Genomic DNA, 24,705 nt, shown 5'->3' with positions numbered 1-24,705 from the left:
CTCCTCTTTCTTCTTTTTCACTTTGGTCTCTGCATTTGCTTTTTCCTCCACTTGGTTCGTGGCCCAAAGGTTTCCAAGATGGTGCCAACGCCGAGAGCAAATGCACTGTATATGTATATTTTTTGTACTGTATTTTAAATTTTGGTGTCTGCATGTTCATCGCTAACATACAGAAATACAATTGATTTTTGAACGTTCATCTTATATCCTGTGAGCTTTCTGAACTCACTAATCCCATGGGCTTCCTTGGAATTTTCTACATAGACAGTTATGTCTTCTGCAAACAGTATCATTTCATTTCTTCTTGGCCTTTATGTTTTTTACTTTTTTTTTTTTTTTTTTTTTTGCATTATGGTAGTGGCTGGAACTTCCAGCAGTAGCTGTAGAAACTGATACTTAAAAAAAAAAAAAAAGAAACTGGTACTTTATGTTTCCTGAAGAGTTGGTCCATTTCATCTAAGTTGTTAAATTTATGTGTGTAGAGTTGTCTGTGGCCTTCACTGCATTATTCTTTTGATGTCTAAACGGTCTGTGGGGATCCGTTTGCCATCCTGATATTGATAATTTGTGTCTTGTTTCTTTTTCTTGGTCAGTTTTGCTGGTAAGTTTTAAAATTTTATTCATCTTTTCCAAGAACCAGATCACTAAGTTGAGCTTTTACCTTTTCTCACATAGGCATTTAGTGCTATGAATTTCCCTCTTAGGCCTGTTTTGGTGTGTCTCGGTGTCGATGTTGGCATCTGTTGATTGTCTTTCTTTCATTTGGTTTGAGATCTTCCTGGTTCTTGGCGTGGCAAGTGGTTTTTGGTTGAAACCTGGCCATTTTCATGTTGTAAGACTCTCAGTCTTGTTTAACCTGTTTTTCCTGGCTTTCTCTGACAGCACCGTCAGGAAGGGGGCACCATCTCATTATCGCCGGTGGGGGCAGAGTCCAGGTTCTGTATTTGGCTCCATCTGACACCTGAGTTGGGGGGGGGTCTCCTCTTCACTGTGAACGGGGTTGGGGGATACTCCTCTGGCTGGGGAGGCAGGCATGCATCCTTTCTGCTCCTCACCTGCCTCCCAGCACGAGGTGGGGGTGGCCTTGTGGCTGCTGCGAGGTGGTGGGAGCCCCAGGCTGGGAGGAGCATTTGCTACTGCCAGGGCTGGGGGGTGCGGTGGGGGTCCAGGCTCCCCCCGGGTCCCCACTCGCCTAATGGACAGAGGTGCCTGGGGGCCCACTCCTTCCCTTGCCACGTCCTCCAGCTTGAGAGCACGGCCTCTGTGTCTCCGTGTATGAGGTAGAGAGAGGGAGCACGGCCCTCCCTCCTGTGCCTTCCTCGGGCCTGAGGCCCCGGCCCGGCTGCCTTCTGCGCTCTACCCTTCAGACCTCTCGTGCTTGTTTGAGGGATCTGGGGTTTTGAGATGTACGTTGGAGGAGCGGGGAAGTGGAGTTCCACCTCAGTTTTGAATATAATTTACCTAATTTTCAGTTTGTACAATTTGATTTTTTTCTCTTATTATTATTTTTTAAAGTAAGCTCCATGCCCAGTGTGGGGCTTGATCCACCACCCTGAGATGAGGAGTCGCGCCCTCTACTGACTGGGGCAGCCAGGGCCCCCTACGTTGGTACCGTTTAATCTTTAATAAAGCCTGTGCTTGGCAGGTGCCTGGTAAATATTCCTGCACGTTTGGCCCTGGGCTCTCAGGCCAGGACTGCCCAGAGTGTCCATGCACAATCCTGCCCATGTGGGGCTGATGCCCCCAGAGCCACTGCCCATCCCCCCTGGGGAGGCACCTGCTGGGTGGGCGCTGCCAGGACTCTGGATGCACCTGCTGCCCTGTGCCCGGGCCGGGCCCCTGCCTCTTCCCCCAGCCCCGCTCCTTGGGCAGAAGGGGGGCTCCCCGAGGATGTGGGGGCCGGAGGCTGCAGGAAGGGAAGGGACGGCCCCGTTACCTTCTCAGTCACCAGTTCCTTCTCTGCAACCTCAGGAGCCAGAAAAAATGTGTCATAAGTGCCTGTAAGAGAAAAGCCCAGGTTCTGAGTTCACCTTTCAGCCTTGGGTGCGGTGGCGGGGTGCAGGTCGGGGGGCTCCCGGGTACACACCGTTGGCAGGGGGTGGGCTGAAGAGCACGGCCCCGTCCTCGGCCACCAGCACGGAGTCCAGGCACAGGTAGGCTGCAAGAGAAGGTGAGGGTCAGGGCAGCTGGAATCACTGGGGGAACCAGCATTTCTCCTCATTGTCCCCAGGTCCTGCTCGTATCCAGGGGCCATCAGCCAGTCACACTGTCCAGGAGGGTCGAGCTTCGGGGAGCCGCATGCCTGGCCCAGTTTGCCTCCTGGGGGACAGCGTCGCACCTGCCGAGGGGCTGCGGCCATCCACGCTCCCTCACTTTAGAGCAGGGCCATCGCCCCTCTGCTGCCCCCTGACATCTCTAGGGCACTCCCGGCCCCAGTGGGGACACAGCCACCTGGTCCCTGGGTGTCCCCATGGCCCACACGGGACCATGTGCTGCCCTTGGTCCTGGGCCTGGGCCACATGCTGGGGGCAGCTGAACGGAACCACAGACGGGTCGTCACCTGGGTGCTCGCTGTGTGTGCGCAGGGCAGTGAGACACGCGTGGGACAGCGCCCAGAGCTCATACTCCTTGAAGGGCCGGCCCAGCTGGCACAGGAGGTCCTGCAGGGAGACGCCCTGTGGGGGGAGGTCGCATCTTAGCGAGAAGGGGCCGGGGGGTCGGCTGGGCCCAGGCCGCTGGGCCAGTGACAGGCGGGAACCCCTTCAAGTGAGGGTGGGATGTGCCTCCCACGCAGCCCAGCCTTGACCAGCAAGGCCCCCGCGTGTCCCGCACAGATGCACAGACAGACAGACGGAGGAGCACGGCGGCTCCGGCCAGATGCAGCGTCTCTCAGCTGCGAGAGGAGGTGCAGATGTGCCCTGAGGGCACGAGGCTGAGAGAAGCCAGACGCGGAAGGACGCACGCCGCGTGATGCCACCTGCACAAGGTCCCTGCGGGGTCACCTTCCCAGAGACAGGGGCGTGGGGGGCGCCGGGGGGCAGGGACAGAGCCTCAGCCTGGGGTGGGGCTGGGGGTGGGGGGCTGCACCGCAGGGAACGTGCTGGGTGACGCAGGGCTGGGTGCCTGACGGCGGGGACAGCAGTTTTTGTGCCATGAGTTGTACTCTAGCCCCACCGTCCCCGCCACACACGGAAATGTCCCTGGGTCAGAAGGACGCGCTCAGCTGGAAGGTCGGGCTAGGGCCGCAGCCATCACCCTTTAGGGAAGGTTCCAGAGGCAGCGTCTGCCCCCTGGGCCCCATCCATGCCCCGGGGTGCAGCCACCCTGCTCTCCTAGCTGCTGCCAGCATGGCCGGCGGCCCATGGTCGGGGGGTGCCCTGCCCAGACCTCCCCACATGCGGGGCAGCCTGCTTGGAAAGCGGGAGGTGCTTGCAGCAGGCCCTGGGTGGGCCCTGGTCCCATGAGGCCTCTGGGCAGGGGAGCCTGCTGGTTAAGACCGTGCCTGGGCTCCCAGTCTGCGCTGCCCCTCACGGGCACCCACCCTCCAACGGAGGGCACGCCCACTCCATGCCTCAGTTTACCGCCTGGCAGGTGGCTGTCTGAGGCTGCTGGGCATGGGAAGGTGGGCCCAGTCCAGGGCTGGGGTGTGTGAGGTTTTCCGGCCTTGGCGGCTGGAGGTCGGGTGGGTGGATTCAGGGGGCAGTGGAGACGGCGTGAGCTGAGGTCTGGACACGCGTGTGTGCAGCGGGACCTGTCAGTGCCCTGGGATCTTCAGGGTACACATTTGTTTTAAAGTAATCGTATCTTTGGGGGGCCTGGGTGGCTCAGTCGGTCAAGCATCCGACTCTGGGTTCGACTCAGGTCATGATCCCGGGGCGTAGGGTGCAGCCGGGTCGGGCTCCCCACTCCATGGGGCATAGGCCCCACGTCCAGGGTGAAGCCCAGGGCGGGGCCGGAGCTCGGATCAAGTCAGACGCTCAACCGATCGCAGCACCCAGGTCCCGAGTCCTCACACAATCGCAGAGGAAGCCGCTGCAGCCCCTGAGGGCCGGGGTGGGGGACAGGCCCAGAGGTCAGGGGCTCCTCCTGGGGAGCTGCTCCCGGCAAGAACATGAACCCCAAGGCGGCGGCGTGCCTCCTCCAAGGGACGCACCGGGTGCTGCCTGCGGCCGGAGCCAGGTGAGGCCTGGGGCCCGCGGGCCTCGGGGACGCCCCACCTCCAGGGAGGCTGCAGCAGGGGCTCCGAGCGCGGGGCACCAGGCTGTGCTCAGGCGCCCTGCGGGCCCGGGCAGCTCGCCCGAAGCTGGTCGGTGACTGAGCGGGAGGCTGAGCTCCTCGCGGGACGGCAGCGGCCCCAGGCTGCCCACGGCCCGTCACCCACCTGCTCCGCGGCGGTGCTCGCCGGCTCCCCCGCTCCGTCCGGAGGCCCCCCGGCCCTGGAAGGCCCTCGGCCTGCGTCTCCGGGCTCTTGGGATCGGGGCGGCGGGTTTTCCTCCCCAGGGCTGTGGCCTGGCGCCCCCGCTGCCCTGTGCCCCGCGCTGGCGTCTGCGGCTCCTCCCTGCCGAGGCTCGGGCCCCCGCTCCGGCCACAGTCTGGCCTGGGGCTGTGTCGTGTAGCTGGAAAGGCCGCTCTTCCCGTCGAGGAAGGCCCTCCTGGGGTCTGGAGGGAAGACCTCGGAGGCGGGCAGCTGGAGCCTGGAGGGGGCCAGGGTCAGGCCGAGGGCGCTGGGCTCAGGGCCGTCGGGCAGGAGCCTGGGGAACGTCTGCACCTTCCTCAGGCGGCTCCTGTCCGGGTCCCCCAGAGGGCGCTGGGCGTCCAGGATGAGGCTGGCCAGCCGCTCTCCGTTCCTCACCGGGGCTGACAGGAGGGGCTTGGCGGGCGGCTCCGGGGGGCCGTGGGCTTCGCGGGCAGGGCGTGGGGGCAGGCCCTCGGGGTCGGCGGCACGGCCCCCGGGCGGCTTCCTGGGCCCCAGGCTTCCCGCAGCAGGTCTCCCGCGCCAGGCGCTCTCGTTGACATCTGGGCAGAAGCAAGGTGGTGGCTGCGGGGACCTCCCCGGGGGACCTCCCAGTGGGGGGGAGGCGCCTCTTCTGCCCTCCGGGGTCCCCCTGGGTCCCCCACGCCTCCCGCAGGACCCACCCAGGACCGCCTCCTTCCGCCTCCTGCTCACATACCCCTGCGGATTCTAGTTACCGGGGCTCCAAAGGCTCCCGGGCCCTCCCCGCCTGCACGGCCGCCGGGTCTTCCTCAGGCCGCCCGAGCAGCGTGTCCCTTCCAGCACACGTCCACGGGCGATGCCCCCGACGGAAGGCAGTGGCTCTGGCTGCGGCCCTGTCCCGTGCACCATCTCCCCCACACTGTCTGGGTCTCTGTGCAGACACCGGCCCCTCGGTGGCCCGCAGCCCCTCCTGTGGTGATTGCTCTCTGCCGCCCCGCTGCAGCCAAGCCTCAAGCCTGCGGTCCCCCGGGCAGCGTGGGGAGAGCCCTGCTGCCCCCAGAGGCTCTGCGCGCCTCCCCCGAGGGCCTCCAGGCTCCCTGCTGCAGGCACAGTGCAGAGCGGACGCCGGCATTTGTTCAAAATGTGACTCGAGACGGAGCCAGGGTCCCATGAGAGCCGGGCAAGTCCCAGATGCTGCAGAACAGCTTCCACAGTGGAGAACTACGGGTCTGCCGGACACTGCGTGGAGACCCCGCGTGGAGACCCCGCGGGTGTGTGAAATGGCCCCATGTCCGGGCACTGACCACTCACAGACTAGGACGGAGGTGAGAGGTCTGATACGCTCACTTCTCAACACGACCTGGGTTTGCACCCCCAGGGGCACAGGTGTCTGCAGAGTGTGCACACGGTGATTGAGAGTGATGGTGAGCGTCTGTCAATCTGCGAGCATGTCTGCCCAGGGGTCTGTACGCGTGGGGGAGTGCTGTGTCTGTGCACAAGTGTGCATGCTTGTGTAAGAGCGGGCGTGCATGACTTTGCACCTCCATGTATGTTTCTGTGACTGTGAGCAAGTGGGCACGAACATGTGGGGTCCTGTGGGGCACCTGCGACCTGTTTGCATACGTGTGCACGTGAGTGGGCATTTGCAACGGTGTGAACCTGCGTGTCTGATCTGTGCTACGGTTTGTGCACACGCACGTATGTGAGCGGGTACGTGTGTGCATGGCCATCTCTGTGTGCATGTGCAAGCACACGTGCACCTGCTTACCTTGAAGTGCTCCGAAGGACTCAATGGAGAGCACCCTCCTCCCGATGGCCGACAGGCTCCGGCAGAGGCGGCAGGAAGACGTGAAGAGCATCTTCTCTTCACACAGCGCGATGATGCTCTGCAGAGCGCGGGGGCGGCTCAGACGGGGAGGCGCACCCGGGAGGCCCGCCCCCCGCAGCCCCCCACCCGGCCTAAGGAAGCACCGTGTCCTGCGATTACAGAAAACCAGCCCGTGAGGATCACGAGCCAAACCGTGCAACCACGGGTCAAGCTCTTCTTCAAGCGAAAGGCAACGTGGCACCAAGGCCCGGGCGCAGAAGAGCCGCGACGCGCAGGGGAGAGGCACGCGGGCCTCGTGTGCGAGTGGGGCCCTCAGGTCTCCGCCTCGGGGGGGCAGGCGAGGAGGGCCCCCCGCTGTTTACCTCGAGGTCGGGCCGGTCCCTGGGGTCCTCCGCCTGCATCTGGCTCAGCAGCTCCTCCAGGTCTCGGCTCAGCCGGGGCTCGGGCTCGGGCTCCGTCACATACTCGAGGGCGGCCTTCAGCGTGGCCCCCAGGGAGTAGATGTGAGCCTGCGGCGCCGAAAGCCTGTCAGCGCCCGGAGCGTGGCTGGTCCCCGCGCGCCTCTGCCCCCCCCGCCGGACACGTGTTGAGGGGCACCTGCCGGCCACGGGCGGCGCAAGGAGGGCTGGCGGCTCCCCCACTGCGGCTCACTGCAGTGCCCCCGCCCCCCCGGGCCTCGGGGTTGCCCCGGCCCCCAGCTCACCCCACCCGACGCTGGGATCCCGCTGTGATGGCGGCCGTGCCTCCGAAGGGCCGTCGTCTCTTTTTATTATTTATTTATTTATTTTTAAAAGATTTTATTTATTTATTCATGAGAGACACACACAGAGAGAGGCAGAGACACAGGCAGAGGGAGAAGCAGGCTCCACGCAGGGAGCCCGACGCGGGACTCGATCCCGGGTCTCCAGAATCAGGCCCTGAGCTGAAGGCGGCGCTAACCGCTGAGCCACCCGGGCTGCCCCATCGTCTCTTTTTAAATCTGCGTTTCTCTAATTAGGAACGGGGCCGAGCATCTGTTCGTCACTATTCGCGGCTAACTTTCCTCTCTCTGCCCACTCACGGACCCCGTTGTTTCCCGTTCGGGGTGGAGCCCTGGCGCACAGGGGATCTGACTGCCGGTCTGTGCGCCACACATATGTTCTTACCATTTGTCACTTAGCTTTTGACGTGGTTCACACATCTTTTGACATTCACAAATTCTAATGTTTAATTTGTGAAAACAGACGTTTTATTTCTTTAGCTGCTTCTTAGGAGGAGCTTCTCTATCCCAAGATGATAAAAACAGCTTTCTTTTGTTTCCTCCAATATTTTTATAATTTTTACACATCCAGCTCTAATCCGTCTGAAATCTGTCAGCGTGCTGGCGTGCCGTAGGGATCTGGGTTTGCTTCCCTCCTCGTGGAGAGCAGCCCCGGCACCATTCACACAAGATTCCAGCCTCTGCCCGGAGCTGCTGCCCGACCTGCTGCTCCGCTGGGGCCCTGGTACCACTGGCCTCTCCTCCTCTAATGCTGGTCCCTGAGTCCGTCCTGTCCAGACTGTGCTGTTTTGATTATAGTAGCATCAGCGTGTATTTTCATATCGTGAGGACAAGTTGTCCCTTTTTTCCTCAAAAAGCTGGATTATTTTCACATTTGTCAGCTTTTAAAAAACAAATATAGGTTCTCCCATTCCCATTCACAAAACAAACCAAAAATGGTTGCGATTTTATTGTAATTGCACTCCCATTGCAGAATTTGGGAAGGACCAACTTCTTATAAAAGAAAATGTTAAATAAAATAAAATAAAAAATAAAATGTTTAGGATGTTGCCAGGATGGTCAACAGGATGTCCCCAGAGCCTGTCCAACAGCCATCCAACCTCCTCCGTGGGGGCCGCGGGAGCCAGCGCCTTGTGCAAGGGACCTGCGTGTCAGCTAATGGGTAGACTTCGGTCCTGGCTGTGACCCCACACTGCTGGACCAGCCAGAAAAACAGAGAGGACTCAAATTAGTAGAATCAGAAGTGCAAGAGGAGACATTACAAGTAACCCCACAGAAACGCCCTGATCTTAAGAGACTAATATGAACAACTGCACACCAACAAATCGGATAACCTAGGGAAAAAAACGGGTGAATTCCTAGAAACCTACAACTTACCAAGACTGAATCATGAAGAAATAGATACTCTGAACAGACCGTGAATAGTAAGGAGATTGAATCAGTAATCAAAGGCCTCCCAACAAAGAGAAGCTCAAGACCAGATGGTTTCCCCAGCAAATTCTACCAAACACTTAAAGAAGAATTAACACTAATCCTTCTTAAATTCTTCCAGAAACCTGAAGAGGAGGGAATACTTGCAAACTCATTTTGTGAGGTCAGCATTAACCTGATACCAAAGTCAGATAAGGGACCTAAGTAAAACCACAGAGTAATATCCCTGATGAACACAGATGTAAAAGTTCTCAACAAAACGTTAGCAAAGTGAATTTAACGACACATCAGAAGGCTCATACATCACAGTCACGTGGGATTTGTCCCTGGGATGCAAGGGTGACTCAGCATCGGCAAATCAGTCAACGCAACGACTACCTTAGTAGAAAGAGGAATAAAAATCGTATAATCATCTCAATAGATGCGGAAAAAGCATTTGACAAAATCCAACATCTCTTACGATAAAAACTGTCAAGAGATTGGATATAGGAGAAACACGTCTCAACATAACAAAGGCCACATGTGACGGCCTCCAGCCAACTTGACACTCAATGGTGACAGGGTGAGAGCTTTTCCTCTGAGATGAGAACAAGACAGGGGTGCCCACCGTCCCCTCTCCCATCCGACACAGCACTGGAAGTCCCAGCCAGAGCAATCAGGCAAGAAAAAGAAATAAAATACATCCGAATCAGAAAGGAAGAAGTACAACTGTCTCTATTTGCAGACAATATGGTCTTACATATAGAAAATCCACTGAAAAGGCTCCACCGAAACTCTTAGAACTAATCAACAAGGATCCCTGGGTGGCTCAGCAGTTTGGCATCTGCCTTTGGCCCAGGGTGCGATCCTGGGGTCCTGGGATCGAATCCCACATCGGGCTCCCTACATGGAGCCTGCTTCTCCCTCTGCCTGTGTCTCTGCCTCTCTCTCTCTCTCTGTGTATCTATCATGAATAAATAAATAAATAAATATTTAAAAAAAAGAACCAATCAACAAACTCAGTAAGCTTGCAGGACACAGGTCAACCTGCAGAAGTCAGCTTTCTATATACTAACAACGATATATAGGAAAAATAAAGGAAGAAAGCAATCCCATTCACGATAGAATAAAAAACTAAAAACAATAATTAGGAATAAATATGACCAAGAAAGTGAAAGTTTTGTACACGGAAAAAGTTTAAGACTTTGGTGAAAGAAATTAAAGGAGACACAAATACATGGGGAGATACCCCGTGCTCTCGGACTGGAAGAATTAGTGTCGCTACAATGTCCATCCATACCACCCAAAGTCAATTTCTACAGCATTTTTCACAGAAATAGAACAATCCTAAAACTCATCTGGAACCACAAAAGACCCCTAAAGAGCCAAAGCAATCCCGAGAAAGAAAAGCGAAACTGGAGGCGCCGCACGTCCGGATTTCAAACTTTGCTTCAAAGCTATGGTGATGCGAACAGAGCGGTCCTGGAATAAAACCATCACACAAGCCAACGGAACCGAATCGAGAGCTGGCAAGGAGCTCACGTCTATACAGTCAGCCTGTATTTGACACGGGAGCCAATAGTACTCAACGGGGAAGGGATGGTCTCTTCGATAAGTGGTGTTGGGAACACTGGACAGGCCCCTGCAGGAGAACGACGCTGGACCATCTTACACCACTTACAAAAATTAACTCAAAATGGATGAGACTCCACGTAAGATCCCAAAGCGTAACACTACTGGAAGGAACCATGGGAAAAAGCTCTAGGACGTTGGCTTTGCCAGCGATTGTTTGGATGTGACAGCAAAAGCACAAGCAACGAGAGAAGAAACAGGTCAGTGGAATCACATCCAACACTGAAGATTCTGGACGCCACGGGAAACAGGCCGCAGAGCCAAAAGACGACCCACGAGTGGGAGGAAACGTTTGCAACCCGCCTGTCTCCTAGGGATCTAATATCCAAAAACACATAAGGAACTCGCACAACTCGAGAACAAAGGAACAATCTGATTGAGAAACGGGCGGAGGAACTGAGCCGACACCTTCCCAGAGAAGACGTCCAGATGCCGCCGGACACAGAAGATGCTCCACGTCCTCGTCATCAGGGGAGCGCGAGTCAAAACCACCCCGAGGCGTCACCTCGCGCCGGTCAGAACGGCTGACGGCGAAAAGACACGCGATAACGTGTGTTGGGGAGGATGTGGAGAAGGGGGCACCCTCTGGCGCCGTTGGTGGGAACGCGAAACGGTGCGGCCACTGTGGAAACAGCGCGGAGGTTCTCAAAGGTCAAAGCGGGAGCCACCTTGTCACCCGGCCATTCCACTCCTGGGCACGGATCCAGAGAGCTAAAGTCAGGATCTCAGGCAGGTGTGTGCCCTGCCACATTCGCGGCAGCATTATTTACAAAGGGGCAAGATGTGGAGGGCGCCTGGGTGCCGCGTTCGGCTGAACCGGCCAAGCAGTGTGGTCTAGAGACAGCGAGTGGGGTTCAGAGAGGAGGGCCCGCGAGGGCGCGGGGCTGCGGGAGGCGAGCCTGGTGGGGAAAGACACGACGTGTACGTGGGATCTAAGAAAGCCAAACTCTCAGAAACAGTGCGGGGGGGCGGGGGCACGGGCCGGGGCTGGAGGAGACAGGGGGACGCTGGAGAAAGGGCGCAGGGCTGTGGTCCCAAGATGAGCCAGCTCCGCATCTGACCCGCGGCTCGGCGACACGGGACGCCCGCCGCGCCGCAACCTCGAGGCTGACGCGGTAGATCCGGGTGTTCTCACAGCCAGGGGCGGTAGCTGCGTGATGCCGGTGGTGACCGTCCCTAGAAGCGGGAAGCATTTTGCAAAACACGAACGTGTCAAATCATCTGTGCACGGACCCAATGCTCCGTGTCGGTTCCGTCCCCGAGGCCGCGGGGCGACGCTCAGGGGCACGGACAGTCCGTCTCCTTGTTCTCTTGCATCTCGTTTTCTCATCTTTGAGTGGTTCCCTTTACATTTCTAGCCTCCTGCTCTGTTTACTGCAGAACGACGCTTCCATGGCTGTTGCTGTTATCAATGAGATATTTTCCATTTCATCTCTAACTGGTCATTACTGACACACAGAGAAACTACTTATTTTTGGGGGGATTGGACCTTGTTTTCAGCTGGACTCTGAAGTCAGCTCTGAAGAATTCAGGCCCACGATCTTGTCATCCATCCACAGACAAGGCAATCCTGCAACCCCCCCGCCCGCCCTTGGCACCACTCAGCGTCGGCGTCCTGCGGCCGGCTTGGGTCCCCCACGTACGTGATTGAGCGGCCCTGGTGACGCCTGAATCCACCCGCTGTCCCTGTGCCCAAAGCTGGGCCCCGGGCCACTACCCCGTCTCTCACAGAAGACACGGGAACCCCCAGTTGGTCCCCATGTGGAGGGCAGCCTGCTCCCCCTTCTCACACACAGACCGTGCCGATCGCACCCCAGGTCCCCCCTGGGGCCCCACACAGCCAGTGTCCAGGGCCTCCCGAAGGGGCCAAACTAAAGTGACGCTGCTGCATGGACTCAGGGCAGATGCCTTGTTGTAGGGACCCTGCTGGTGACCTTGCTTGGGGTGGAAGGAAAAGCAAACCCTACACACCCCCACCTGTAGGGCTCCAGCCAGGGCTGTGAGCTGTGAGTCTGCAGTGAGCAGACCGCCCCCCCCCATCACAGGTCTGAAAATAAAACCTGGCTCCGTACCCCCAATGTCAGGGCATCTGCTTCTGCCCTCTACCACCTTTTATTTCCCTCTAGGAACACTGGTACTCACCTGTCCAATCACCTGTCTATCTAGCCATCCGTCCATCTACCCACTCACCACCCACCCACCCACCCACAATCCATCCATCCATCTACCCATCCACCCACACATCCATCCATCCATCCATCCATCTACCCACCTACCCACACATCCATCCATCCATCCACCCACCCACCCACAATCCATCCATCCATCTACCCATCCACCCACACATCCATCCATCCATCCATCCACCCACCCACCCACCCACCCACAATCCATCCATCCATCTACCCATCCACCCACACATCCATCCATCCATCCATCCATCCATCCATCCATCTACCCACCTACCCACACATCCATCCATCTACCCACCAACCCACATATCCATCCATCCATCCACCCACCCACCCACTCACAATCCATCCATACACCCACCAACCCACACATCCATCCATCCATCCATCCACCCACCCACCCACCCACAATCCATCCATCCATCTACCCATCCACCCACACATCCATCCATCCATCCATCCATCCATCTACCCACCCCCCCACCCACAATCCATCCATCCACCCACCCACCCACACATCCACCCACCCACCCACACATCCATCCATCCATCCATCTACCCACCCCCCAACCCACAATCCATCCATCCACCCACCCACCCACACATCCACCCACCCACCCACACATCCATCCAGCATCCATCCACCCGTCCGTCATTCCATATCTTTTAGTTTGACAATGATTCAACAAATAAACTTCTCCTTGGTTGTTGGGTGACACTGCCCGTGACATGCTGCCAATATCAGCATCTTTGCCACCCAAGGCCTCTGCATATCTCCCTCCTTCCGTCTGGGTCCTCCCTGGTCTTGATCTGGTGAATCCTACTCACTCTTGGTTCCAACCTGAACATCATTTCTCATAAAGTGGCCTCTACATGAAAAGTCCCCGGAAGAGGACCCTATTATCTCCTTGAAAGGCCCCGTGCTCCTCTCTCAGGACCCCGCCCACTGCCCACATCAAGTCTGTCTCCTGTGAAGATCGTGGCCCCAAGGCGGCAGGAGCTCGTCTGTCTGCTCTGTTCACCGTGAGGCCTGACACACGTCTGTGGACAAGCGACAGTGGGCAGTAATGGTGGGTGGTGGGTGTTGAGGTTGTCCTGGCTGGGCTGTCCTGGCTGGGCTGCCCCGACAGGCTCAGGATGACGGGGCCCAGAGGAGAGTCCCGGGACGGTCAGGGCTTGCCTGGCGCAGGCCTTGAATGCTGGTGATGGGTCATAGCTTATCTTTAGGGAACTAGCCCACCTCTGGGGTCTCCTGGGCAGGGGGTGAGACGTGCAGGGGATGGTCCCAGGAGGGCCAGCTTCCATGTGTCTGGGGATCTGGGGACCTGAGGGGTCATCCCAGCAGCGGGCAGGGTCAGAAGGGGGAGTTCTGTGCGAGGATTAGAGGGCTCAGAAGAGCTGCCCCCCATCTTTGTCCTGTGTGTGGGGTGGACGTGGGGACAAGACCGGACCAGCAGGGGCCGTGCTGACCGGTGGTCAGGAAGGCACACAGTGGGCCAGGGGTGGGCTCAGTCCCGACGTGGCCAGCAAGCACGACCCAACATGCTGCACCCTGGCCACAGTCCTGAGACCCAGAGGTCGCGACCGGAGGCGTCAATAGCAGCAGCGGCACCAATAGGCCACATTTGTCACTGTGGTCCTGTGGGCAGGGGGCCGCCGCCCCAGGCCGCAGGCAACGGGCAGCTGAGCAGACGTGGTCTGTCCATGTGACGTGTGCAGAACGTGGCACCTACGGAAGGGGCTCCTGACAGCCCCAGGAACAGGCACCAGATAGAAGCCAATCCGAGAGCAGCACGGAGACCCTGGGGGACACTCGGGCCACGCACACCGAAGCGTCGGTGCACACCCACAGGCCCTTTGCACGTGTCGGGAAGAAGGGCTTGTTTGCCCCGTGGCGGGGGGGGGACCCCACTGGGAATTGCCCTCATCACAGGACTATTCTAGAGATGCAAGTATTAAAAACTTGGGGGCCTCCAGCTTGGCAGGTGGACAGGCTGGAGTGTGGACCCCGTGGCGCCCCGCAGGGTGCTGTCATCTCTGCTTCTGGATCCGGTGCTGCCTTAGGGACCTCGGTCCGTGAAAGCCCGTGGAGACGAGCGTGCTTCTGGGCGTGTTACATCTCAGTAGAAAGTCAGGAAGTGGCCAGCCCACTGCTGCTGCTGAACGACTCACAGGCTAAAGAAGAAACCCCCGTGGGAATAAAGGAGCCGCCTAGAAGCGGAGGACCCGCGAGCGCTCCCTGGCGGGGCTCTCAGGACGCAGCGAAACCCACATCTCGAGGGGAACTCGTGGCCTGGGCTGGAGATGCTCGTACCGGAGAGGAAGGGGGGCCCGAGACGGGCGAGCCGGGGGCCCCACGCGCGTTGGGAGGGACGCGCCAACTCCGAACCAGGAAAAGAGGATGAAAACTAACAGCAGAATCAGTGGAAAAAGAAAACAAAGACACGCCAGGACACTAGCAAAATGAATACCCCTGGCGCGGCTGACGGGCGCGAGGAAGGAGGATTTCAAGCATCCCATGTCCCACGTCCCACGTCCCACGGACCGTGCGGTGACTCACAGGAGACGCCACAACCTAAAAGCCCAGTAGGAACAGGGAAACGCTCGGAAATATCTAGTTCACCGGGAAGCCTCGGAGGGGAGTACACGACAGGTGAGGCCCGTCGCCGCGAGAAGCTGGGCAGCCGCGAAGGCCCTTCCCTCCAGGGACGCAGGCGGCCGAGGGGGCGCGGGGCCCGGCTCGGGGACAGGGGAGGGACGGAGGGAGGGGTGCTCGCACGCCCTGGGGCCCCCCCCGACACGTCGGAAGCCGCGTGAACGCCCCAAGGAATAGACGCGACCGTGCAGTCAGCTGGGCCCTTAGGCCTCCCTCGGCGGGAAGGGGGCTCGGCGCTGGAGAACGCGTGTGCAAACACGGGACGTCCTCACGGTCACTTCAGAGGACGCAGACGCACTTTCGTGAAAGCCCCAGTGGCTCGACAGCTGGTGCAGGCGCCGTCCTGGCCGGGAGGGGCGGGGACACTGCGCTCAGGGCCCCCGTCCCCTGTCCCGCGGGGCACACACCTGCCGCCCGGCGAGGCCAAGGCCCGAACCGCGACCCCCACCCTCGCTCGTGCTGCAGGTGGGGCCGCGCAGGGGGAAGCCCGGGAGGAGCTGTAGGTCACGGGACACACGGAAGGAACTCAGCTCGACGGCGGGATACGACACGCAGGGGTCCCGGCGACTTGCGTTCCGTGGACTTGAATCAAATGGGCAGAAGGATGCCATCGCGAGGATGACGTGGGGCTAGGACGGAAGCAAAACACCAAGTTCCCGAGAGCAAACGCGTGAAGGATATTCAAGGCTCCCACGGGAAGGGACTCCCCGTGGCTGGCACGTTGGAGGCTCTCGCTAGGCCAGCGGTGAACCGCGTGGGCAGAAGACCGCGTGTGACAGAGGCTGAGCGTGTCCCCGTGACCGACGGACGCGCCGCCCTTCCGTCCTCCGCTCACACTGCAAAGTCCCTGAAGCCGCTCACAGGAGAACAAGCGGGTCTGCAAAGTCCTCGTAGGAGATTTCAGGGAACCTCCGGGAGCCTGGGGCTTGGGACGGTCCCTTAAGGTACAAGAAACACTAGGATGCGAGCAGTGTCAGAAACCTGAATCGGTTTCACTCCACCAAGCGGGGGAGGCCTTGAGGCTGTCGTCCCAGCTGGGGCTCCTGGGGGGCGGCTGGGGACGTGCTGAGTGCCCCCCCCCGACCCCTTCCAGCCCAGCGCACCCGGACCTGCCAGGCGCTATGCCCGAGGACGCGGCCCTGGGGACACGGCCTGGGGACACGGCCATGGATCGAAAACCCAGCTGGCTTCCACGGAGCCCAACATTAAAGGGTGGACGACAGGTGGCTGGAAAAGCCCTACTCTTTGCAGATTTTGGGGGAAAATACTGCTATTTTTCATAAAAATACATTCTGGATGGTACGTGCAGTGGCTTGTTACTACTTTTAACCGGCCACGGGCCCTGGCCTGCAGGGGGTCAGGCGCTGCGGTGACCCGCGGCATCGGGAGTGGGAGGCGCCCCCGGAGCCGCTGGCTGCCCTCGGGACACGCTGTCCGCAGGACATTTACGATCCTGACAAAAAGAGTGAAAATTCACGGAGAGAGACGGGCCTTGCGGGGGGCGCGGGGCTGGGCGTCCGCCGTGGCGGGCGGCAGAGGGGCACGCGCCCGCGCGCCGTGGGGCCGCCTGTGGCCGCGTCCACCGAGGCTGTGCAGAGCGGGCCCGGCGCTCGGAGGAGAGGGGCCCGGACAGGGCTATTTCCAGGGCTGTCGCTTCCAGAACGAAACGCGAGGGAGAGAGGGCGGTCGGTGCGGACCCGGGACGGGGCGGCCACAGCCCAAGAGCACGCGGGGCCTGGTCCCCCTGGGGCGTCGAGGGCAGCAGAGACCCGGCCTGGTCCTGCCGGGCGCCTGGGCGGGGACGAGGGCCCCTGCAGCCAGGGGGCCGGGCAAGAGCTCACCTCAAGGTAAACAGCACGGAGGAGCCAACCCCTCGTATTTGGGGTAAAGATCTTTTTTTTTTTTTTTTTTTAAATTTTTATTTATTTATGATAGTCACAGAGAGATAGAGAGAGAAGCAGAGACACAGGCAGAGGGAGAAGCAGGCTCCATGCACCGGGAGCCCGACGTGGGATTCGATCCCGGGTCTCCAGGATCGCGCCCTGGGCCAAAGGCAGGCGCCAAACCGCTGCGCCACCCAGAGATCCCTGGGGTAAAGATCTGACCTGATGTCACTAAGCTAACGGGTTTTCACTGAAATGTTTGAGTTTGTGATCACGCACGTGTTAACCATTGATTTATTTTTCCCCACGCAGGCTGCTCGGGGGGATCCCAGCGCCGCTCGCAGTGGGGAGGCAGGCCGGGCAGGGCGCCCCCCCTTCCTTGGTGTCCCAGACACGCTGTCCCGAAAACACGGGGGCGTCCGGGGGTCCACCCTGTGAGCAGGGGCGTCGCAGGGGCCTGTGGCCCTCGGTGGTGAGGCCGGCGGGCGCTGCGCCCACCCCTCGGCTCCTCCCCCTGGCAGCTGGGGTGCCTGCCACCCACCAGGGCCACCTCGGCACCTTTAATGCGTTAAATCCGGCGAGTTCACACTCCAGAAACACACTCGACGACGGTGAGGACGAGCAGGCGTCCAAACAGCAAGCTGCCCCCGGAGCCAAGTGCATCACAGGGAGCCCGAGTCTGACCAGGGCGGGGGTGCCCCCAAGCAGCTCCCCGGCCCCGGCCCGTGTCCCGCACGGAGCTGCCCCCGATGTCGCGGCCTTTCCCACCCGTGGGGTCAGGGGCGCAGGGGCCCCGGCGCTGCTCACCTGGAAGGTGTTTCCGGTCACGTCGAACTCCGGGGGAACAAACGCGCCCTCGGGGTCGTCTGCGGAACGGAAGACGGGCTCGGATCACGGGCCACACCCCCCGGGGCCCGGGAGCAGGAATCCCGAGGCCGGGAGGCAGGCACTGGGGCCCGTTCCCACCGCCCGTCTGGGCCTGGGCCCCGGCGTCGAGGAAACGGTGCTCGGGAACAGCCCCCCCAGCAGGGAACCTCCCTCCCCTGTGCGCCTGGGGTTTCGGGGTCTCGCTGGCCTCCCAGAGTAGGGGCCGCGGGCTGTGGGGGAGTCGGCCCCGCTCAGCCTCCCCGGCAGCGGAGCAGGGGCGCGCTCGAGCCAGCAGGGGCCCTCCCCGCCCGCCCAGGCCCTCGCCCGCTCACCGCTCAGCTGCTCCATGAAGCACACGTTCCCGCTGGTGTTGAAGGCGAGCGTGTCGGGCGTGATGCACAGCGTCTGGAAGATGGCAGCGTGGGCGACGCTCCTCATGGACAGGCTGCACTCCAGGCACACGGCCCAGGCCTCCTGCTCGCTGAGGCCGCTGTCCCGCAGCGACAGGATGTCGGCCAGGGACACGTTCTCCTGCCGGGAGGGGCCGCGGTGAGGCGGGCGTGGGGCCGGCGCGGCAGGGCCTCCCGGGCAGGCCCGGAGCGCGGAGCCGGCGCCTGGTCCCGAGGCGGGGCTGTGGGCCAAGGCTCCAAGGACAAAGGGCGGCAACCCAGGAGGTCACCCGCCGCACTGTCCCCGGCCGCCGGGCCACGGAGCATTAGGCAGAGCGGCCCGCGCCTGGGGCCGGGACCTGGTTGTGCCAGAGATCACGGCCCCGCGGCCCCCACGAGCAGCGGCCCCACCGCCGCGGCGCCGGCCCTCGGGCTCAGGAGCAGCACGGAGGAGCGGTGGACGGGAGCCGGTAGGTGCAGAGGCACGCCCGTGCGGGGAGCCCGTGGAAGAGCACACGCGCTGCGATCGGTCCACACAAGCCCGTGACGTACGGGATCGCGCACACACGCGGCCGAGGAGCGGCCCAGACCTCAGCTCCGGGCAGTGCACACAGGGACGCAGACCCCAGGCCTCCCCGCGCGGGCCCTGCCCTCCGGCCTGAGCTCAGCGCCAGCGTGTCAGCAGCACGCGCACGGGCACTCACGTGTGTGCACACGCCTCCCCCTGCGTGCAGAAACACGCCACGTGTACTCACACACGCCCACGTTTTCAGGGGCGTCCCACACGGACACACACTCATGCAATGAGTTCATGCACCCGTGGTCGTGCACGGGCCACCCAGCCTCATGCACGCACTCAGGGACCCACACTTTCACTCACATGCACGATGGTGCCGTCCCCCTCGCACGCCTGCACACGGACTCATACACACTCTCACAGTCACACACCTCGGATCTCCAGGCCCTAAGCTGGCCTGCGGCTCGGTGCCCTGGTCACCTCTGTGCTCCACAAGGGAGTCAGGCTGGGGGCTCAGGTGGGTCAGGGCGGGGTGGGGTGCGGGGGGAGCAGGGGCTATGGCGCAGGAGGCCGGGCCCCACCCCTCCCAGCCCACGGGCCCTCCTCCCAGGCTGCTGAGGCCTCGAGGCCTCGGGGCATCAGAAGTCTCCTAGCTGTGGCCCCTGAATGTCCCCACCGGCACCACAGGCGAAGGGCAGAGGCTTCAGGAAAGAAGGGGAGTGGGGGAGGGAGGGGGGAGGAGAGGGGAGAGGGAGGGGAGGGGGGGAAGGGGGAGGGGAGGGGAGGGAGGAAGGAAGTGAATCAGGAAGTGCCGCGGGGGCACCTTGGCCAAACCTGGGGGTCAGCAGTGTGGGGGTGGGGACCCGGGGGCTGGGCCGCCCGGTGCCCATGTGCTGGGCACCCCCCCCCCCCCCCCGGCTTCCCAGTCGGGGTTGGGTGTGGGCCTCCCCTCCCAGCTCCCTCTGCCGGGTCCATGGGTGAGGGGGCCGGTTCTGGAAGCTTCTTCCAGAACTGGCCGCAGGGCACACCGAGCGCAAACGTGCCGTGAGGAAGGAGGACGGGGGTTTGAAAGGAGGCTGCAGCGTGGGCAGGACGCGGTCACACCGGACGCGGGGAGGGGGGGCTGGCGAGCCCCGAACCTCACTCCCAGCTCCCGGCTGTGCCCTGGGGCCCCGTGGAAGGTTTGCTTTGGCTCAATCCCGAGGCCTGTGTGCCCCCCCGGGACTCCCGAGATGGCAGAGAGCCCATGACACCTGGGGGCCTCGTTCAAGGGTCTTGGCTGTGTGCACACGCACACACCACACACGCTGCACCTGCACACACGTGCACACACCACACATGCACACGTGCACACACCACAATGCTACACTGCACACACGTGCACACACTACACCACACACATGCACACATGCACACACATGCACACACCACACACTACACCTGCGCACACGTGCACACATGCACACACCTGCACACACGTGCACACATGCACACAACACTCACACTACATGTGCACACAATGCAGATACCTGACACGCATGCATGCTATACCTGCACGCACACCTGCACACCTGCACACACGTGTGCACACACCACACAATGCTACACCTGCATACATGTGCAGATAACACACGTGCAGACACACGTGCACATGACACACGACACCCACACATGCCTGCAGATAACACGTGCACACATGCGCATGCGTGCAACCACATACAGAGGCACACACTAATAAACAACCCAACGGGCCCGTGGTTTTGTGCTATTTAGGAGAACAAGGCCGGCCCACGGTGTGAGTGTGAGCCAGTTCCCAGTGCAGGGGCTGGAGGACACCCCGCGGGCGGTTGCCCACACGGGCCTCACGCGCCAGCTCCCGCGGCTGCCAACTGGATGTGCTGCCAAGAGAAGGGAGCCCAGGGCAGCTGTGCCCCCGGCATCTCACGGCCCACGGCGCCGACCCGTCCCCGGGACACGCCCACTCGGCGGGGGGCGCCCTGCCCCCCAGCAGCCCTGTAGCCCCCCCTGCCTGTTCGTGGTGGAAGCACCTAAGGGGGGACTCTCGGCGTGACTTTATGGGGTGAATCCTGTGGGTCCTGAGTCACCGCTTCCGGCGCTGAGGCCTCCGCTCACGGACACGACGCTCTCAGCCCCTCCGAAGCCCAGCTGCTGCGAGGGGAAGGCATGATTCAGCTGACAGCTGGCCCGGGGACAGAGCCGAGGTACGCCGCTGGCACTCCCGGTAGTCCAGGGCTGGGGGGCGGGGGTCGCCAAGCGCTGGGGATGCTGCACCATGGACCCCACGGTCACCTGTCCTCTGGGACCTGCCACCCACTTTCCCCGTTCACCCTGGCAGGAGGAATGACCCTCCCTCGCCTGAATCCATGGCCCGAGGAGGGCGGACAGGATGAGGCTTGGCTGATGGGTCAGGTAGGAAGATGGCCATGTCCCCACCACAATCCCAGGGGACACCCCCGCCCCGGCCACCCTGACTGACAAGGGCCATGGGGACATCCCGCACGTCTGCGCTCATGTCCAGAAGGAGCTGCTCCGGGACCCGTGGGCCCTGTTCTGTGCCCGGATGACACTGCGGGAACCTCACTGGCAGACGTTTCAGGAGGAGGCCAAGCCGGCCACGGTGCCCCTGATGCCTGTCTGCAGCCCCAGCCCAGGGCACCCACACGCCCAGCACCCACGAGGGCTGTGGCAGGCCAGACGCATCATGACTTCCACGCCGCAGCTGTCCCCTGCCAACAATGTGTGGCCTTGTGCCTGCTGGGCAGCCTCTGGGGGCTCCCCCACCTGGGTGGGCCTAGAAGGTTCTCCAGAACCAGCAGAGCCCGTGGGTCCTGGAACGGTCCTGGGCACCGTTCTCCAGCAGGGCGCCACCTGGGTGGGCCGTGGAGGAGGGTCACCGAGGTCACGTTCCTTGCAGGGCACGGAGGACTGTCCTTCCCTTGCACAGACTGTCCCGGGGGCCAGGCCGGGAGGAGAGGCAGAGCTCACGGCCGCCCTGGGGGTCAGGGGGCAGGGCTGGCTTCCCCCCGAGGACCCCAGATGCCCCCTACCAGCACAGCAGGGCCGCTGCGGGAGGCCCGAGACGCGCCCGGGCCGGGGTGTCCCGCTGGGGGCCATCGGGGCGCGCTCCCAGAGCAAGCGCTGGGCAGTGGCCGCCTCCCACGTCCCTCTCAGAGCCGAGCTGCTTTCCACCTGCTGCCACCGTCGGGGCTGGGGTCTGCCGCCCTGCCAGTCCCCGCCGGCTCGGCCACCGCCAGGGTTTACCGCTGGTGCTGCGGGGGCGCTTCCGGCGGGGCCTCTGCATTCCTTGCTGACGACGAAGTTCAACATTTTCCTGTGTCTCCGGGCCCCTGGGGTTTTCTCTGGGGTTACCACCAGATTCCTCGGGGCTCCTGGGGGCTCACGTAGGGCCCCATGTCTGCGCCTTGCTAACGGTCTGCTCTAATCAGCTGCAAACCGGGTGACTCCCCAGGTGCACGTCCCTCTGTGGGAGCTGCCCAGGGCTTCTCCCTGGGGTCGTATCAGCACGGCCCGGCCTGGGGACGATGCAGTGGCCCCCCCTTGTCCTACGTGGGAGGGCGAAGTCGCCACCTGACTGTGACGCCGTAGCAGGAGTCGGTGTCTCTGACCGGGACGTAAGACCTTCAACAGCAACGGAGCTGAGCGTGTGCGGGAAGCATGAGGCGGGACCAGGGGTGTTTGCGGCTCCAGGACATCGGTCTGGCTCCACGGCTGCGGCCTGGGCAGGCTTCCTGCTTTGTGGGCGCGGGCCCCAGACAGTGCCTCTGCCTCCCGGAGAAGGTGCGGAAAGGCGGGAGGGCCCACGAGCCTCCCCAGTGGAAGCCAGAAAGGTGGTGGCCATCCCACCTCCTCGAGGCCCTGGGCCTAGGCGGGAGGTCCCCAGCCCTGTGCACTGGGCACAGCTGGGGGTGCTCCGACCCGGAGACGGACCAGGGCACCCAGCGCCCAGGCCGTGGGCTGAATCTGGGCCCTGCTGTTCTGTTTACCGGGCACCAGCCGCTGGCTCTGTGGGGCACGAACAGGCCCCCAGGTGTGGGGCGGCTGGCACGACACAGCTCTGTAGGAAGAACCACGTTCTCCATCTGCTTCCGATGGTGACTCCGGAGGTGAGTCTTCTGAGAGATGCTCTGAAACGTGTCCTGTGGGGGAGCCTCTGGCGGCTGGGGGCGGGGTGCACCTTTCATTTTCCATCAAAGCCACGGAGATGCCCAAAGGTTCCTCACTCCCTGGCTTCTCCCTCCACAGTCTTCCCTCTCACCAAATCCAGGCCACCGTGGGGGGTGTGTGTGTCGTGGGGGAGGCGGCTCCAGCCCTCGGCTGCTGCGTCCGCGGCTCTCACCGGCACCCTGTGGCAGACGTGCCTCCCAGGGCAGTGCTCCCGGGGCAGGAGCTCCGTCCTCACAGGCAGCTCTTCTGAGAAAGTGGGCGGAGGGGGGCAGCGGAGGAGGAAGTCCCTGGGGACTGCCGCTGTGGCCCCCGTGAGCCCCCTTGTGTGCTCCGGGAGGGTGGTGGCCACGTGTAAGTCTTGGTGTTGGAGGGCGCTCATGGGCACCACGCGGGTCACAGCCCGTCCCACGAACGGCTGCGTGATGCCAGCATTCCCGAACCCCGGGCGCAGAAGCCCAGAGGCGGGGCGTTGGCCTGCTGGAGGCCTAGAGGGCTGACCCCCCCGGGCCCCGTGGCCTTGGGTCTTCCTGGGAGTGGCCGCCTATCAGCTGGATGGACCTGGCCAGCTCCTCTGACCCCAAGGCACCGCCTGCGGGGTGCACCGGGGAAGCCGGAGTTGCGGGCGCACCGGTTCTGTGGGCACCTGTCCAGCTAATGACCAGGAGCTCCACGGGGTGGAGACTGCCGGGCCCTCTGAGCCTTGGGCACGGGGTGCTCAGGACCCAGGACCCCGCGTGGAGGCGCCTGCTGCCCTCCGTGCCCTAGAAGCAGCCCGCAGCCCTGGGGGGCCTGCCCGACCCCCACCCAGCTCCTGAGCCTGTTGCCAGGAGTGGGCTCTGCTGGCTGGTGCCGCCTGCTGACCTGCCAGGTGCCCGCAAGGAGGAAAACCGCGGCCCACGCGTCCCCCCAGATGCCCAAGCAGCTCCCCCAGGCGCACTCGAGCCCGGAGCCCCCCCCAAGGCACCCACTTCCTCAGGGACCTCCCACCCCTGCGGCCCACGCGGCCTTCGGGGCCTGGCGCTGCAGCCGGGCGGGCGCTGGGGGCCGCGGCCCGGCCCGGGGGGAGGGGTGCGCGGCGGCGGCGGGACCGGCTCACCTCGTCCTCGGGCAGGGTGGGGAGCGGCTCGAAGTCGTAGCCCGCCAGCCCCGCGCCCTCCTCCGCGAGCACCGCGGCGCCCGCCGCGTCCGTGGCCTGCATCCTGCTGCGCCCGCCCCGCGCCCCGCTGCGCGCCGCTGGGTCGGGTCGCCTGGGCCGCGGGCTCCGCTCGGTCCTGCCCCGCGGCTCGGCTCGGCTCGGCTCGGCGCGGCTCCGGCTACGCGCGCTCGGCCTCCATGGCAACGCGCCCGCCCCCCGCGCCCCGCCCGCGCCCCGCCCGCGCGCCTGCCGCAGTGTCACCCGAGCGGGCGGCCGGCCCGGGAGGAGGGTCCCCAGGGCCCGCTCGGGGTGCGCGGGGGCTCGGGGTGCGCCGGGGCCTGGGGTGCGCGCTCGGGGTGCGCTCGGGGTGCGCGGGGGCTCGGGGTGCGCGCGGGGCCTGGGGTGCGCGCTCGGGGTGCGCTCGGACGCGCGGGGCCTGCGTCCTCGGGACTCGGCCGCCCTCTGCGGGGGGGGGGGGGTGGTGGCTGCGGGCGGGGCCCTGGGGGCCGGTGTCGGTGTGGGGCGGCGCCACCGCAGGCTGCAGGGGGGGCACCTGCCCCCCACCCCGGCCGAGGCCGCAGTCCACTCCTCGGAGCTCCCTCCCCCGCTGCCCAGGGCGGGGCTGCCGCAGTCTTGGGGGGGCTGGGGTGGGGGTGGGGAGGGGGAGGGGAGCAGGAGACCCGTGGCCCCCTAAGCCTGAGCTAGGGTCTCAATGCCTCCTGGGAGCCACCACTGCTTTCAACCCAGCAGCCTTGGGGCAAAGGCCTCCCCAAGACCAGACAACCCCACCTGTGC

At 62.6% G+C, this 24,705-nt stretch overlaps 1 protein-coding gene across 1 annotated transcript in view; it reads right to left on the bottom strand.

Moving 5' to 3' along the window:
- KNDC1 (kinase non-catalytic C-lobe domain containing 1) overlaps positions 1 to 24,103 on the bottom strand; it is a 49,726-nt gene extending 25,623 nt beyond the window's left edge. Inside the window, exons 1-9 of the mRNA XM_026010649.2 lie at positions 23,872 to 24,103; positions 17,996 to 18,194; positions 17,604 to 17,662; positions 6,626 to 6,772; positions 6,204 to 6,321; positions 4,382 to 5,016; positions 2,561 to 2,675; positions 2,087 to 2,158; positions 1,937 to 1,998 (exon numbers count right to left, since the gene is read on the bottom strand). Coding sequence (XP_025866434.2) covers positions 1,937 to 1,998; positions 2,087 to 2,158; positions 2,561 to 2,675; positions 4,382 to 5,016; positions 6,204 to 6,321; positions 6,626 to 6,772; positions 17,604 to 17,662; positions 17,996 to 18,194; positions 23,872 to 23,973 — 1,509 coding nt within the window. The 5' untranslated portion in view covers positions 23,974 to 24,103. The remainder of the gene's footprint in view (positions 1 to 1,936; positions 1,999 to 2,086; positions 2,159 to 2,560; positions 2,676 to 4,381; positions 5,017 to 6,203; positions 6,322 to 6,625; positions 6,773 to 17,603; positions 17,663 to 17,995; positions 18,195 to 23,871) is intronic.
- Between the last annotated feature and the right edge of the window lie 602 nt (positions 24,104 to 24,705).

This window comes from Vulpes vulpes, chromosome 15 (genome assembly GCF_048418805.1).
Source record: "Vulpes vulpes isolate BD-2025 chromosome 15, VulVul3, whole genome shotgun sequence".
Taxonomy (NCBI): Eukaryota; Metazoa; Chordata; class Mammalia; order Carnivora; family Canidae; genus Vulpes; species Vulpes vulpes.
This window is presented reverse-complemented; position numbering and strand designations above follow the sequence as displayed.